General features: G+C 44.5%; 1 protein-coding gene across 2 annotated transcripts in view; it reads left to right on the top strand.

The window, feature by feature from the left end:
- The first annotated feature begins 389 nt into the window (after positions 1-389).
- The window catches only part of uap1 (UDP-N-acetylglucosamine pyrophosphorylase 1), a 32,634-nt gene continuing 16,401 nt past the window's right edge, over positions 390-16,622 (top strand). For both annotated transcript variants that reach the window (XM_055642304.1, XM_055642303.1), the window contains exons 1-3: positions 390-730; positions 5,642-5,846; positions 13,387-13,562. In XM_055642304.1, the coding sequence (XP_055498279.1) occupies positions 430-730; positions 5,642-5,846; positions 13,387-13,562 (682 nt within the window). In that variant the 5' untranslated portion in view covers positions 390-429. The remainder of the gene's footprint in view (positions 731-5,641; positions 5,847-13,386; positions 13,563-16,622) is intronic.

The following is a 16,622-nucleotide window of genomic DNA, read 5'->3' as shown; positions in this document are numbered from 1 at the left end:
CTCTGAGGAACGCGTCGATTGGCTGGCGGTCTCTTGGCACCGCGCACTCATTGGCCAGCATTGGTGCGCGCTCCCAATGGCTCACAGACCTCTCCGCACCGCGCTCCCATTGGCTCGTTCTCCAGGGGCCGCATTCCCATTGGCTTGTAGCCGCACACCTCGCGCTCCCATTGGCCAGAACCGGCTTCTGCACCCATTGGTCGGCGGTCTCTGGAGCACACGCTGCTATTGGCTGGCGGTCCCTCGGCAACGGGCACTCATTGGCCAGTAATTTGTGCGCGCTCCCATTGGTCGGCGGTCTCCCAGGGAAGCGCACCCATTGGCTAGGACCGGGAGAGGGCGGGGTCTCTGGAGCATGCGCCCATTGGTTCTCGCCGCCCCACCTCCCTTCACTCATCACTCGCGGCCAGCCGCTCGGCCGCAGCAGCAATGATGGAGGGCGCTGGCCTGAAGGAGCAGCAGCATCAGCGGCTGGCGGCGAGCGGACAGGCCCACCTGCTGCGCTACTGGGACGGCCTGGAGGAAGGCGAGCGCGCCGAGCTGCTGGCCGACCTCGACGACTGCCACTTCCCCGAGAGCCTGTGTTTCTTCCGCCGGGCCGCGCAGCAGGCGCCGCCGGAGCAGCAGCAGCAGCAGTACAGGGTGGACGAGAGCATGGAGCCGGTGCCCAAGGAGGTGCAGGGCAGCGTCAGCAGGGACCGGGAGCGGCTGCCGGGGTGGCAGGCGGAGGGTGAGTGGAAAACCCGAAGGGTCACCCGTTTCCTTCTCTCCAGAGATCCAGCTGAGCTCCCGCATCTTGTGTCTATCTTCGGAGGGCGAGGGTCAGCCCGCCCTGGGGGTGGGGTGAGGCTGGACTGGGCGGACTCTCCCTGTAGTATAACGTGTCCTTAAACACGGAATGACGCAGAGTGCTGGGGTAACTCACAGCTGGCCAGGCCAGGCCAGGCCAGGCAGCATTTTTGTGGAGGTGAAAGTAACTGCAGATGCTGATTTACAAACAAACCACAAAGTGTTGGAGTAACTCAGGGGGACAGGCAGCAGATCTGAAGGTAAAATGATCTGCAGGTGCTAGATTACAAAAGAAGACTGTGCTGGAGTAACTCAGCAGGTCGGGCAGCATTCCTGTAGTGTAGAACATGGATTGATGATATTTCGTGTTGGGACCCTTCAGTCTGATTATAGTACGTGAAACATCACCTACCCGTGTTATCCAGAGATGCTGCCTGACCCACCGGGTTACTCCTTGTCTGTTTCCTTGTTAAACCAGTTTCGGCAGCTCCTTGTTTCTATACATTGACGTGTCCGAAAACACGTCCTGCTCATGACCCCGCCCCCAATGTACTTGGAAAATTTCCACTGTGGATGTTTTCCTAGTGAAATAAATCTTGGTATTGGTTTACTGTGATACTGTAAAAAACTTGTAAATTAATTTGTAATAAAAGTGATGGGTTGTTCTGAAGATAGACACGATGCTGGAGTAATTCAGTGGGTCAGATGGTCTCTAGAAAATGGATAGGTGAGATTCTTCCGGATGGGCCTGTCCCACTTAGGTAATTTTTCTGGTGACTGCCGGCAACTGTCAAGTTAATGGCAGTCGCCTGAAAAACTGCCAACTGGAACGGCGACTGTCAGAGTGGAACACACACACACCTTCCTTCATCAGCTCATTATGCAGGTGGAGGACAGGGTAAATGGTGGGTGGTGGGGGGGCCAGCGCTGTCTGTGAAATTCACACGGTGCAAAGCCAAGGTGATACAGACACACCGCGATGAACAGGAAGGTTGGTGCTGTAATTAAGCTGGCTAAAAGAGGCAAGTCCTTTAAAAGAGGGGAGGGGGGAGACGGAGTGGAGAAAACTTTTATGAAGCCAGGGATACACGGCTGTGAAGCTCAGCGGACATTTAACATTACCAGTTGGAAAGAACTGCTGTCTTCATTGTTGCTAAACACTAACAAATGTTGGAAAGAAAGTCATCGCAGGAAATGGTGGGTGGGGGATGAAAGTAAATACTGACGTCATTGGGAATAAAACATAATGTGCTGGAACAGGAAAGATATTGCAGTTGTGGAAAGAATGCACAAATTAATGTTTTGAAACTAAGCGCTTGGAGAAGTAGGGGATAAGAGTGTCTTATTGGGCAAAAAGGCTTGTAGGTCTGAGGAAATGGAAAATATGAAAATTGTAATGAAAATAGTTAAGCAATAATATGTTTCGAGATTGTGTGGAAATGGGCTCTTCAGCCGAACGAGTCCATGTCAACCATTGATCACCCATAAATTAGTTCTATGTTATCCCACTTTCTCATCCACTCCCTACACGCCAGGGGCAATTTACAGAGACTATTTAACCCACAAATTTGCATGCCTTATTCAGACTGAAGGATTGAAGATGGAAATTAGTACTGGGTGTTGGGAGAACTGGTCAATGAGGACACAAGTTTTGTGTGGTTATTTTCAAAGTGATTCAGTGGTGTACCAATTGTGAATAGAAGTAGATCTAAAGCGGTAATGTCTACAATGAGACTGCATTGTGCGTTATTAAATACACCATGGAGGTGAAATTTGGCAGTTTCTTTCCTGTGAAAGGAATGCTTAAAGACCGAGGCGGTGTAACAGAGGCGATAATGAAATGATATACCTTTGGATGTTAGGGAAGGGCACCTGGAGTAAGAGAATCCTGTGACGGCTAAAGTGGAAAATGCCAGAAAAGGGACGGATCTTCCATCGACCTGTGGAATTGCTCAAGCTAACGTAACTGCTCAGTCTGAAGGGTCTCAACCCAAAATGTCGCCTATCTATGTCCACGAGAGATGCTGCCCGACCCGCTGAGTTACTCCAGCACTTGAATCCCTGACACCTGTGATGGGCTTGATTATCACGATATCAGAAATGCGACGTTGTGATTGATGCCGGCACGCTCTGCCCTCAGAATAGCTTGGAGAGTTGGTGATGTCCAACTTTAACTTGCCAGCTGCGGAAGAGCTTGTGGGTCTCTTTTGTCTTTTTTTGTGTTAGTCTTTTAACCAAAAGGTATCAAGTATTGTTGTACACGTTCGGAACCATGAGCTCTGGACAGGCTTTTTTCACGTTATCTTCTATACTATTACTAGAACTCTCATCTTGACCACTAGTCTGCATTGTTTTTAAATTTGCGCCCCTAAAAACAAACCTGATACACCCCCTACACCCCCCCCTCCCCTACACCACCCCCCCCCTCCCCCCCCCCCCCCTACACCCCCCCCCTCCCCTACTCTCCTACACCCCCCCTCCCCTACACCCCCCCCCCCTACACCCCCCTCCCTTACCCCCCCCTACCCCCTCCCCTCCCCTACACCCCCCCCCCTCCCCTACACAAAGCGAAGAGACAAACTGTGCAGCAAAGATCGTATACCTCTGCTATAGGACTGAAGTCAGCGTGAGAATTCTGTCATCAGTGTGAGGGTGTGAGAATTTGTTGAAATGAGTGAGTCTCATGCTCAAAGCGTGAGAGTTGGCAGCCCTGACATCCTTTCCAACTAAATACATCTTTATGAGCAGTTTCTTTTGAAGTTAATGGGTACCATAATTTCTCAGCTGACTCAAATTTAGGACATTGTGTTTGGTTGCTTCTTATTTTAAATATCCTAACTTTGATGTCTCTACACATAAGAAATTTCACACGGTGAACTTTGAATGGATGGGGGGAGAATATATTTCCTATTGCAGGGTTATTTTGAGTTTCATACAGAGCAATAATTTATTCATAATCTGAGATTGATCAATCAAGCCTTTTTTTAACTGGAATGATGCTATCTGCATGTGAAAAATCTTATTTTCGAACTGTAGCTACAAACTAAAGGTCTTCATTTATATCATTAAAAACATTGAACATTTTTGCAATGGGGAATAAATTCACTGCAGTTGTACTAAATAGCAGGATTGTTCCTGGAAGAATTCTGTTGGGAATTCAAGCTGAAGCCAACTGAAACCATGTTTGGAACAAGTTTGTTACTTGTTATAAGTTGGACTAACATTGCCAGATGCATTAAGAATGGTGGTTCTGTTAAATAGTTCAGTACTTGATGACATATTCTTATGTGAGATAAATTGGAAAAAAATCGAGAAATACACTACGTTGCTTTTCAAAAAAAATGTGCTGCCTTATGCCATATTCTGTTCCACTTAGCGATGCAACACTGCCGGCTATGGAAAATCATAGAGTGATACAGTGTGGAAGCAGGCCCTTCGACCCACATCGGCCAACAATGTCCCAACAACACTAGTCCCATTTTCCTGCGCTTGGTCCATATCCCTCCAAGTCGGTCCTTTGTCTGAAAACTTTATCCCTAGGATTTCGATTAAATCTTTTCCCCTTCACCTTAAACCTATGTCCTCTGGTCCTCGATTTCCCTACTCTGGGCAAACGGATGCGTATCTACCCGATCTATTTCTCTCCATTTACTGTGTCGGTTCTGCCCTGGATTAACTTCCCAAAATGCAACACCTCACATTTTTCTGTATTAAATTCCATCAACCATTCCTCCGTCCACCTGTCCAATTGATCTAGATCCTGCTGCAATCTTTCACAACTATCTGCAAAATCACTAACTTTTCTATCATCAGCAAACTTGCTAATCCCACCACACCGGGTGGCACCAGCGCAGTGGCTGCCTCGCCAACAGTCTGTCTGTCCCCTCTCTGTTTTTATTATTTTAGGTATGCAGGGAGGCCTGGTCCCCCAACGCAATATTCCACCATTCGCGTCTATCCCCATCCCATCAAATCCACCCCTCTAGTCCAGATCTTCATCCCTACCCCGGACTATAGATAACGGTACTTTACCATCTCACAAACCCACCCCTCCTTGTCACCTCTTCCTCTACTACTCCCCCCCCCCCCCCCCCTCTATCCCACCTTGCCCATCACCATTCGCTTCTACCCCAATCCCTCCCCCTCTCTCCCCCTTCGCCGGCGGGTGGACAGCAGGGCTCGGCGCTGCCCCCATTTCCTGTCCCAGCACCTACCCAGGTTGTAGAGCAGCTCCAGTACCTGGATCTCTGCCTGGTTCTCGTGCTCGTCCCAGCCCTGGCTGTAGCCGGCCGAAGCACTCGCGGACCTGGGACTCGACGGAGCCTGGCTCGCTGTACCGGGGGCGGAGTGAGGGTGGCGGGCGGCCGAGCCAGAGCTGCCCGCAGAGCAGGAAGCAGGGGCTGTGCTGCTGGGCTGCTGCTTGGGACGGGGCTGCTTCGGGTCCCTCCGAAAGTCCGGTTGGAAACCTCCGCCGGCCACTCTCAGCACCAGTAAAGACGCGATGGAGCAGGAAGGGATGGACCGTCCTGGGGAAGAGACTAATCTGCGTGGCGCTGGAAGGCAGGAGAAAAGATCGATCTGCGCACGTGCGGTTTATAAGATATTTAAATCTCGCTAACGTTTATGGCATTCAACTGATCGGAACGAAACTTGGTGCAATCGCAGCATAGGAGAACGGTGAGTGAACTGGCCAAAAATCACAGCGCTATCGTGAACCGTTTTTGCGCAAATAGAATGACCACCAAACCAGCAGGTTACAAGATCAGAGTTTTAGTTGGGTATAGATGGGAAGTTCTGTTGTATGTGCCAACCAAATACTAATGAAATTAATTATATTGTCTTATTTTCTCAGGTCTCCATCAAATCTCACAAAGTAAAGTAGCTGTGCTGCTTTTGGCCGGTGGACAGGGTACCCGTCTCGGAGTAACCTTTCCCAAAGGAATGTACAATGTTGGCTTATTATCGCAAAAAACTCTCTTTCAAATTCAAGCTGAACGGATTTTGAAACTTCAACAAAGGGCTTCAGAGCAATTTGGACACAAATGCACGATTCCATGGTTAGTATCTCGGACCACTTTAGTACATTTAGCAATCTGTATCTACTCAGATGAGATTTTAAACAAGTGATGCTTGTTCTTTTCAGTTGAATAATTGTGGATTACAATTCAGTTTACCATGGTCATATTTGATGCAGTCATAACCTTTGGGTGGAAAGTTGTTTTACTTTAAAAGAACCTGATCTATTGTTCTTGTGGAGGCCATTTCAGCAAACAACGTCTGAATTGTTTCAGATTCCAGCATCTACAGCCACAAGAGACTGCAGATGCTGAAACCTGGACCGATAAAAAGGAGAGCAGCTGGAGGAAGTTGACGGGCCAGATAGCATCTGTGGAGGGAAATGGCACTCAATGTTTAGGGTTGAGATGATTATTCTGGACTGAAAGATTAGAGGAGAGGTAGCCAGTATAGAGGGGTGGGATAAAAAAAAAATATCTCATTTCCAGGTTTATTTTCTTACCCTCCCTTTGCTCTGACTATCTACAATCAACTCCAAAACTCTTGTTCTATGTTCTGCACTGTCCACAGTGGTGAGAGATTATGTTGCACGACACCTACGCCAAGCATATCTGGGAATTGGCCCCAGCCACATTTTGGCCTCTGTTTCCTGGTATAGACCTCACTGTTTTATCTACTGAAATTATTTCAGGATGTACTTTGTCAACATGAGTGTGACAAATGTGGAGCATAGAAACAGAAACATAGAAAATATGTGCAGGAGTAGGCCATTCGGCCCTTCTAGCCTGCACTGCCATTCAATATGATCATGGCTGATCATCCAACTCGGTATCCTGTACCTGCCTTCTCTCCATACCACCTGATCCCTCTAGCCACAAGGGCCAAATCTAAGTCCCTCTTAAATATAGCCAATGAACTGGCCTCAACTACCTTCTGTGGCAGTTGAGGCCAGTTGAGCAGTTATGTATCTCCCAGATGGAGGAGGAAAATAAGAAATAAAAGCATTAAAAATACCCACATGTGGCCAGCTGTATATTTCCAGCATTTTCTCTTATTGTTTCAGATTTACTTCCTACTTAAAATAAAATTAAGAAAATGAGTATCCCTTGCAAAGTTTTGGGAATATTTTTCTCTGTACATAATAACAATATGATTGGTGGAGATTGACCAGCAGTCCAAATTTTATTTTCTTAATGTTAATTTGTTTTAGTTCTGGGTAATCTATTAATTAATACCATTGATCAGATGGCCAATAAAATGTAAGCTGGAGCTAAATCGAACATGGCAATTGTAGATTAACTATATTAGCCTGCCTTTACTATATCTATCACCACACATATTATGCATGCTGCACATTTCATTTGTAGTCCAGATCTTCATCCCTACCCCGGACTATAGATAACGGTACTTTACCATCTCACAGTCAGGCTAGATGCTGACTACAGAGATGGTAGCATGCTATGTTTCCTCCCCTTGCGTTACAATAAAGGACTATGAGTTGTTACTCCTGTGCATGGGTCTCATTACACAACATGGTGTCAGAAGTGGCATGTAATACTATAAATTACATTACTCAGAATTCTTTACTCTTGGTAAATGTTGCCTTCTGTTTGAGACTGCTCTTCTTGGTAAGCCCTTCCATAGTGAGCTCCTACGTTCTCTGTAATTATGTAGCTTAATCAGGAATCAAATGAGGGAGCATTTTGTAAAGTGATTTGTCCAAATGCATTGGCACATGAAGCACATTCTCAAACACTCTGGGGTTGAGGACTGTAATTTAGCCAAGCTCCCAAGAAATATTGAATTTGTTTATTTTTCCATGCGTAAATTCTACACGGTTACACAGTTCCAGAAAGAGAACTAGCATACATTGTGGAAAAGCTGCTGAAATGCATAAATGTTTGCACACATTACTTATACAAACCTGTATGACCTCAGAATCATAAATTCTGACCCTGGAGATGGTCACTGAATTGATAGTGTCTATGTTGGCCGTAATGGAATTTGGGGTAATTCCATTTCTTGATCTGCATGTTATGGTTGGTTTATGTGTTATGCCTCATCTAAGTACTCTTTAAACATGGGAGGATATTTGCCTTTATCAACATTCTGAGGTAGCATTCCAGCTACTGCCTCTTATAAAATGAAATATTGTTCTTCTCAATTTGCTATGATCCAACTAATTAGTGGAAATCTGTGTCCTCGATTACTGACTCGTTTTAGGGAAATGGGATCTTTCATCATATATGTTGACCAGATAGGGGTTGCTTTCTTGGGACCAAGGGAGACGTGTGCCCTCAATTTCCCTTGTTCCAAAGAAAGCAGCCCCAGCCAAAACTACCCTCTTCAGAACTATAACTGCTCTATCTCAGGTGCCTTCACATCATTCCTGTAGAGGGGTGACGAGTTAGAACTGTGTACACAAATGTGACCTGATTAATGTTTTACTTGGAACTGATCAATGATTTGGATGAGACTGTACGGGCAAGTTTAGCAAGTTTGCTGATGATACATAAGTTAGTGGTTTGCAGATAATGAAGATGGTTGTGAACGATTGCAGCAGGATCTGGATCGTTTGGCCAGGTGGGCGGAGGAATGGTTGATGGAATTTAATACAGGTGCACAACCTTTTAATCCGAAAGCCTTGGGACCAGACACTTCTCGGATTTTGAATGGAAGATTTTTAGCGTAGATTAGGTAGGTAGCGCGGGCAGCTTGAAAAGTCTGGAGCGGCTGCCTCCTCCCTGGAGACCGGGGAATCATTGTAAATCATTGCTTAAATGTTAGTCAGTTAGTTTGGAGGGATTTTATGTGGTGGGGGGGGTGAAGGGGGAAACTTTAATTCTCAGTCCCCCACCTGGTCGGAGAGGCAGGGAGCAGGCAATGCCTTACCGGGTCGCCGTGCAGTAAGCTCCGGAGCGCTGTGGCCGCCGACTCCCAACATCGCGGAGCTGCGGGCGGGCGGCGCCGGTTGGAGCTCCGAACCCGGCAACTCTACCCCTGGCCAGTGCCGCCCGCGACCGGACGCCCGCAGCCCCAGCTCCGCGATGTTGGGAGTCGGCGGTGTCGCAGCGCTGGGACACCAGCGGGGAGCAGGCAATGCCTTACCGGGTCGCCGTGCGGTAAGCTCCGGAGCGCTGTGGCTGCCGACGCACAACATCGCGGAGCTGGGGCTGCGGGCGTCTGGCCGTGGGCCGCGCTGGATTTGGAGCGCCGCGCAGCCAGGGTAGAGTTGCCGGGGTCAGAGCTACAACCGGCGCCGCCCGTGGCCGGACGCCCACAGCCCCAGCTCCGCGATGTTGGGAGTCGGCGGCCACAGCGCTCTGGAGCTTACTGCACGGCGACCTGGTAAGGCATTGCCCGCTCCCCGCCTCTCCGACCAGGTAGGGGACTAAGAATTAAAGTTTCCCCCTTCACCCCCCCCCCTTCACATAAAAGCCCTCCAAACTAAGCAATGATTTACAGATGTTTAAGTGTCTCCCCGGTCTCCAGGGAGGAGGCAGCCGCTACAGTAGTACAGACCTGGGTTGACCGTAGGTCGTTTTGGGTCAAGTTTGGCACCAAACGCGAGCTGTGGTGTGCAGACGACATCCTGGAAAAATGTCCGGTTTTCAGAGCTTTTCGGTTTCCGGAACTCCGGATAAAAGGTTGTGCACCTGTACAGAGAAATGTGAGGTGTTGCATTTTGGGATGTCGACCAAGGGCAGGATCTACACAATAAATAGTAGGCCTCTGGGTAGTGTTGTAGAGCTGAGGGATTTAGGGGTACAGGTGCATGGTTCCTTGAAGGTCGAGTTGCAGATAGGGGTGGAAGATTGCAACCTTCATGTGGTCCGCCCTGTTTCGACTAATGCAATCAACTCGACGTGCACAAACGGAAGATCAAATAGAACAAGTTGTCCAACAACTTTAGGCTGTGCACGCCACACGAAAGAAGCAGAGTTGCAGGTAAATAAGGTGGTCAAAAAGGCTTTTGGCACTTTGGCCTTCATCAGTCAGAGTATTAAATATAGAAGTTGGGAGGTCATGTTGCAGTTGTATAAGTTGTTGGTGAGACCACATTTACAATATTGTGTTCAGTTCTGTGTACCATGTTATAGGAAAGATATTGTCAAGCTTGAAAGGGTTCAGAAAAGATTTATAAGGACTAGAAGGTGTGAGCTATAGGGAGAGGTTGAGTAGGCTGGGTCTCTATTCTATGGAGCCCAGGAGGATGAGGGGTGATCTTATAGAGGTATACACAATCATGAGAGGAATAGATCGGGTAGATGCACTGTGTCTTTTGCCCATAGTGGGGAAATCGAGGACCAGAAGACATAGGTTCAAGGTGAAGGGGAAACAATTTAAGAGGAATCCGAGGGGTAACTTTTTCACACAAAGGGTGGTGGTTGTATGGAACAAGCTGCCAGAAGATGTAGTTGAGGCTGGGACTATCCCGTCGTTTAAGACACCGTTAGACAGGTACATGGATAAGACGGGTTTGGAGGGATATGGACCAAGCACAGACAATTGGGACTAGTGTAGCTGGGACACTGATGGTCGGTGTGTAGGAGTTGGGCCGAAGGGACTGTTTCCACACTGTATGGTTCTATAACTAGCTTGACACCCCCAACTCCCCATCTGTACTGATCATGATCTAGACTGCAGGTGTCCTCCTTTTATGCAGCCTTCAACACATATACAGACAGATATTGTGGTTTGAAGGGCCTGTTTCTGTGCTGTTCTGTGTGTGGTATGGTTGTTCTATGTTTCCCCCTCTTCATTTTGCTAATTCTGGGTCTACCTAACCAGTCTGGCATTTTCCTTCTTCACCATCAATCAGTGTTAAGGGATTTTGACAAGCTGGTCTCTAAAATCCATTTATATTATATTTAATACTCTATCCTCATTAAGTCTTTGTTACCTCCTCAGAACATTCGGTTGTTAACCAGGCAAGGTCTTGTTGAAATCGCTCCTTGAAAAATGTCCATGACCGAGCCTGTGTCATGGAGTCATACAGCACGGAAACAGACCCTTCAGCCCAGCTTGCCCATGTCTACCAAGGTGCCCCACTCGGTGCTTTACTAAATGCTGATTTATTGCTATTGGCTTCATTTTTTTCCAACTGTTGGCTTCCAGATAAATCGGATTCACTGACCTGTAGTTTTTAGTCCTTCCCTTTCACCCTTTTTAAGAAAACTTGCACCTTGCGGCCAAAGCGTGTTGCGAAATTGTTTGTCGCGCCTGCATTAATTCTTGGGATTAATTCTCCCATGTTAATTCTTCCCTCGGTTCTTTTAAAACCCTGTAATACCTGTGTGTGTGTATGTATGTAGTGATTTGTTAATTTAACCGCTTTGAAAGATATCAGCATTGCCCTCTCCTTCCTCCCTTTATGTCAGTTCTCCCTTTATCATTTCCAGGACTTTACATTCTTCTTCCTTATTGTCATCGTCTGTTTCATCTCCCACCTCCCCCATTCCGTAGACGTAGAGCTTAGCTTTAGCTACGTATATTTGCTGATAAGGGCTTATCTGTTGGCTTGTCTGTAACATATCCCCACACAACTTGGTTTTCTTACCAATTTGCAACATTTCCTTCTATTCTACCCCTCATCCCCTCCCCCATTTATCTTGAGTGAACACCTTGTACCAGGAATATCAACTTTAAGCCACTTTGCAGTTGAGATCACTACGGCTCCAGTCTGTCTGTGCCATTGTTGCATTTATCTTTACCCTCGACATTGCTTGCATTAAAGTATGAAGAATTAAATACTGCCAGAAAACATTGTTTCTTTTCTTCCCATTTTTGTTCCTTTTGCCTTCCAGGTGTGTTTAATAAACCACTTCCTTCGTTCCGTTTTTATCCTCTCCCTTTTAAAACTGCTGTAAAGTTCACTTCCTCTCCTAAATTATATTGGAGGTGTTCAGATTTTAAATTGAGGATTTGAAGTCAACTGTTACTGTTTATTTCTGAAAATACTTTAACTTGCAGAATTTTCTGTTTGCGCTCCAAGTTTATGTGGGATTCTATCAAAAATATTTTCTAGCATTCAATTAAGATTGGCAGAATGTGTGACACAAAATGCTGGAGTAACTCAGCAGGACAGGCAGCATCTCTGGAGAGCACGAATGGGTGACTCTTTGGGTCGAGACTCTTCTGCGGACTGAATGCGTTTGAATTTCACCGCTGGTCTTCCTCCACAGGTTCTTATTTCAGCAACAATGTTTTTGTAACATTCACTCTTTCTCTCTAAACCCCCTGCCCGCCCGCTCTTTATACTCTGGGCAGCACAGAGATTATGGTGTGAATTAGAAAAATCAAGAGTTCTTAATGTTCTGCAACTCTGTATTAAAAGAAAAACGTTGCCATTCGTCTCAGAGAGGAGACGTATGGTTCGCTCCGACCCTTAAGATATTAAAGATTTGACGATCCTGAACAAAGCCATGCAAGTGAGAAACCCAAGTTTGAAGGTGGATCCTACAATTCATTTATTATGTGCAGATCTTCAGCAGCAGAGGTGGGGAGAACCTGAGGCAGTGTTGTTTCTCTCTTTACTCTGTCTTCTTGCCTTAATCCTTTTTGTTTGAAATGTTGACGTGACTACTCCCTGTGGTAAAATATTCCATACGCCACAACCTATCTGGACTTCCAATAAAATTTAGGAGGGAAAGTGAACTTTACAGCAGTTTTAAAAGGGAGAGGGGGTAAAGTGGATGTAGGAGGTTTGAGATGTATTCTCATTTCCATGGGCCACTGAACCAGGAACTAATGCTACACAGAGCACCCATTTAATAAACCAAAAGAAGTGAACATTTTTTTGTCTATTTATTCCTATTTGATTATTTCACCAGCAGATGGCACTCTCTTCTGTGTTATTTTTTTCCTTCTTGTTGTTGGATTTCTTGTATTGTTTCATTATATTTTGTCGTATTAACTGTATGACAAAGTTAATACTGTGAGGATTAGCTGTATGCTTTCTTGTGTTTCTTTAGGATTAACTGATCTTGTACTGTGTAGAATTGCACTCTAGAATTTTCGAGTTTGGTTTCTGTACAAGTAATATTTTTATGGTGGACACTAATATTCTGCAGATGCTGGAAACCCGAGCATAACACATGTTACAGGAATGAGCAGACCAATATTTAGTTTTCCATATATTTTCCTTCTCAATTCAATTACAATTACTACATAAAATGCAGATCAGCTTGGCTGCCAAAGTTATTGTTAAATTGATCCAATAGTTTAGATTTGTATTTGTGGGGTTATTTGACTTTTTACATCTGTGGGGTATATGATGACTAATGGTCAGACAATGGTTTCTTCTTCTTGCGTATGGTGTGCACAGCCTAAAGTTGTAGGACAACTTGTTCTATTTGATCTTACTTGATTGTGCACCAGTTTGATTGCATTCGTCGAAACCGGGCGGACCACGTGAAGGTTGCAATCTCCCACCCCAGACAATGGTTGCAATTCCAGTTACTGTATAATGAGCGCATGTTATTTGGCCAAAATAATTTTGATCTTGATCCAACTGTTTGGATTTTTATTAGTTGCTCTGCAGGACTTTTTTTGTTTAAAGCACTTTGTATTATGTTTCAGGTATATCATGACCAGTGGTCGGACAATGGATTCGACAAAGGAGTTTTTTGTTAAAAATGATTACTTTCGCCTACAGAAGGAAAATATCATCTTTTTCCAACAGGGAATGTTGCCAGCTATGACTTTTGATGGGAAGGCCATTCTTGAAGGAAAGAGTAAAATTGCAATGGCACCAGGTTGGTTTTCTAACAAAACAAAATGGGTGCAATTTACTAGCTAACTTACTTACTGCGATCTGGATTACTGTGAGCTGCCTAGTGCAGGTCATCAGAGCATTAATGCACGTGTTATTCCACCTGCCCAGCATTCTTGTGCAAAATAAACCTATTTATTTATTTTCTAGAATGCTGGTCATCTTCAATTTCTGAAGTTATTGATTAATGCAACTCATCTCAGTGCTTATATTTGTTTTGAAGAAAGTGAATCATGGATTAAAATCTCAGAATCTAGAGAATAAAGAAACTGTTCCAGTTGAGAGGATATACAGTGCCCTCCTTGATGTTTGGGACAAAGATCCATCATTTATTTATTTGCCTCTGTACTCCACAATTTGAGATTTGGAATAGAAAAAAATCACGTGGTTAAAGTGCACATTGTCAGATTTTAATAAAGGCCATTTTTAGATTTCAGTTTCACCATGTAGAAATGACAGATGTTTATACATAGTCCCCCCCCCCCCCCCCCCCCCCCCCCCCCCATTTCAGCGCACCATAATGTTTGGGACACATGGCTTCACAGGTGTTTGTAATTGCTCAGGTGTGTTTAATTGCCACCTTAATGTAGGTATAAGAGAGCTCTCAGCACCCACTTTCCATCATCACCTTTGGAAACTTTTATTGCTGTTTATCAACATGAGGGCCAAAGTTGTGCCAATGAAAGTCAAAGAAGCCATTATGAGACTGAGAAATAAGAATAAAACTGTTAGAGACCTCAGCCAAACCTTAGGTTTACCAAAATCAACTGTTTGGAACATCATTAAGAAGAAAAGAGCACTGGTGAGCTTACTAATTGCAAAGGGACAGGCAGACCAAGGAAGACCTCCACAGCTGATGACAGAAGAATTCTCTCTATAATAAATAAAAAATCCCCAAACACCTGTCCGACAGTTCAGAAACACTCTTCAGGACTCGGGTGTGGATTTGTCAATGACCACTGTCCGCAGAAGACTTCATGAACAGAAATACAGAGGCTGCACTGCAAGATCCAAACCACTGGTTAGCCGCAAAAATAGGATGGCCGGGTTACAGTTTGCCGAGAAATACTTAAAAGTGCAAACGCAGTTCTGGAAAAAGGTCTTGTGGACAGATGAAACGAAGATTAACTTATATCAGAGTGATGGCAAGAGCAAAGTATGGAGGAGAGAAGGAACTGCCCAAGATCCAAAGCATACCACCTCATCTGTGAAACATGGTGGTGGGGGTGTTATTGCCTGGGCATGTATGGCTGCTGAAGGTACTGGCTCACTTATCGTCATTGATGATACAACTGCTGATGGTAGTAGCATAATGAATTCTGAAGTGTATAGACACATCCTATCTGCTCAAGTTCAAACAAATGCCTCAAAACTCATTGGCCGGCGGTTCATTCTACAGCAAGACAATGATCCCAAACATACTGCTAAAGCAACAAAGGAGTTTTTCAAAGCTAAAAAAATGTCAATTCTTGAGTGGCCAAGTCAATCACCCGATCTGAACCCAATTGAGCATGTCTTTTATATGCTGAAGAGAAAACTGAAGGGACTAGCCCCCAAAACAAGCATGATCTAAAGATGGCTGCAATACAGGCCTGGCAGAGCATCACAAGTGAAGACACCCAGCCACTGGTGATGTCCATGAATCACAAACTTCAAGCAGTTATTACATGCAAAGGATATGCAACAAAAAATACTAAACATGACTACTTTCATTTACATGACATTGCTGTGTCCCAAACATTATGGTGCCCTGAAATGGGGGGGGCTATGTATAAACACTGCTGAAATTTCTACATGGTATAATGTAGAAAATGTATAAAATTGGCCTTTATTAAAATCTGACAATGTATACATGTGATTTTTTTTTTTTCTATTACAAATCTCAAATTGTGGAGTACAGAGGCAAATAAATAAATGATGGTTTTTTGACCCAAACATTATGGAGGGCATTGTAGAAGCAAGGCAACTGGCAAAAGAACCTAAAGTGACACACAGATTTTTTTCTTGAAAAGGAAACAAGTAGTTAGATAATAGAAGGTACACAAAAATGCTGGAGAAACTCAGCGGGTGCAGCAGCATCTATGGAGCGAAGGAAATGGGCAACATTTCAGGCCGAAACCCTTCTTCAGACGTTGCCTATTTCCTTCGCTCCATAGATGTTGCTGCACCCGCTGCGTTTCTCCAGCATTTTTGTGTACCTTTGATTTTCCAGCATCTGTAGTCCCTTCTTAAACAAATAGTTAGATGATAGAATGCATTTGGCCTATCAACCCCCGACCAACTCTGTACAACACTCCAGTTAATGTCTGTCCATAGTCCTGCAATGTGTTTACTTTCAAGTACTTATCTAGTTCCGTCATGATTAAATTTGCATCTGTTTTCTCATGGCATTGCATTTCATTATCTATCTTTTTAGTATTATCTTCCACAAACCTGTCTTCATGAATGGGTTGTTTGTGGAGAGTGCACAACTTCAAGTTCCAGGGCATGCATAACTCATCTACAATTAAGTAATGATTCCAATATGTCTTTCTCTGATCTAAAGAAGATTCTTTCACTTCCCCCACATTGAATTAAATCTTACTTTTGTCCACTCAACTGTGCTAGCTAATGGAGAACGTTCTTAAAAATAAAATTAATCTTAAATTGAAATGTGGGAATTAGAATATGAATATGATTTATTCTTTAAATTATTCTTTTTTTTTAAATTACTTGCAGTATCTGGTAGAAAGAAAAGCAACAAAATGTGCTGATTATTTTGAAGACATTAGTGCTTTTAATACTTTAAAGGCTTTTGTGCCTTTTTGTTAAATTTTGACATTAACTGTAGAACCAGGTACTTGTAAATAAATCTGCCAGAAGATGTTCATGCTCAGAACACCGCAAACAATCTAATGGAATTGAGAAATGGTTGATAGAGTCTACAGCATATTGATAATATGTTTTGCTTTATAATGGTGATTTTGCTTTATAATTATGTTGTTTTGAGACACATTTTTCAGTTTAAATAAATTGGTTCAAAATTGAAACTTGCAGTTTGAAT

The sequence above is a fragment of the Leucoraja erinacea genome, chromosome 10, assembly GCF_028641065.1.
Source record: "Leucoraja erinacea ecotype New England chromosome 10, Leri_hhj_1, whole genome shotgun sequence".
Taxonomy (NCBI): Eukaryota; Metazoa; Chordata; class Chondrichthyes; order Rajiformes; family Rajidae; genus Leucoraja; species Leucoraja erinaceus.
Note: the sequence above shows the minus strand (reverse complement) of the source record. Positions and strands in the feature narration are given on the sequence as shown.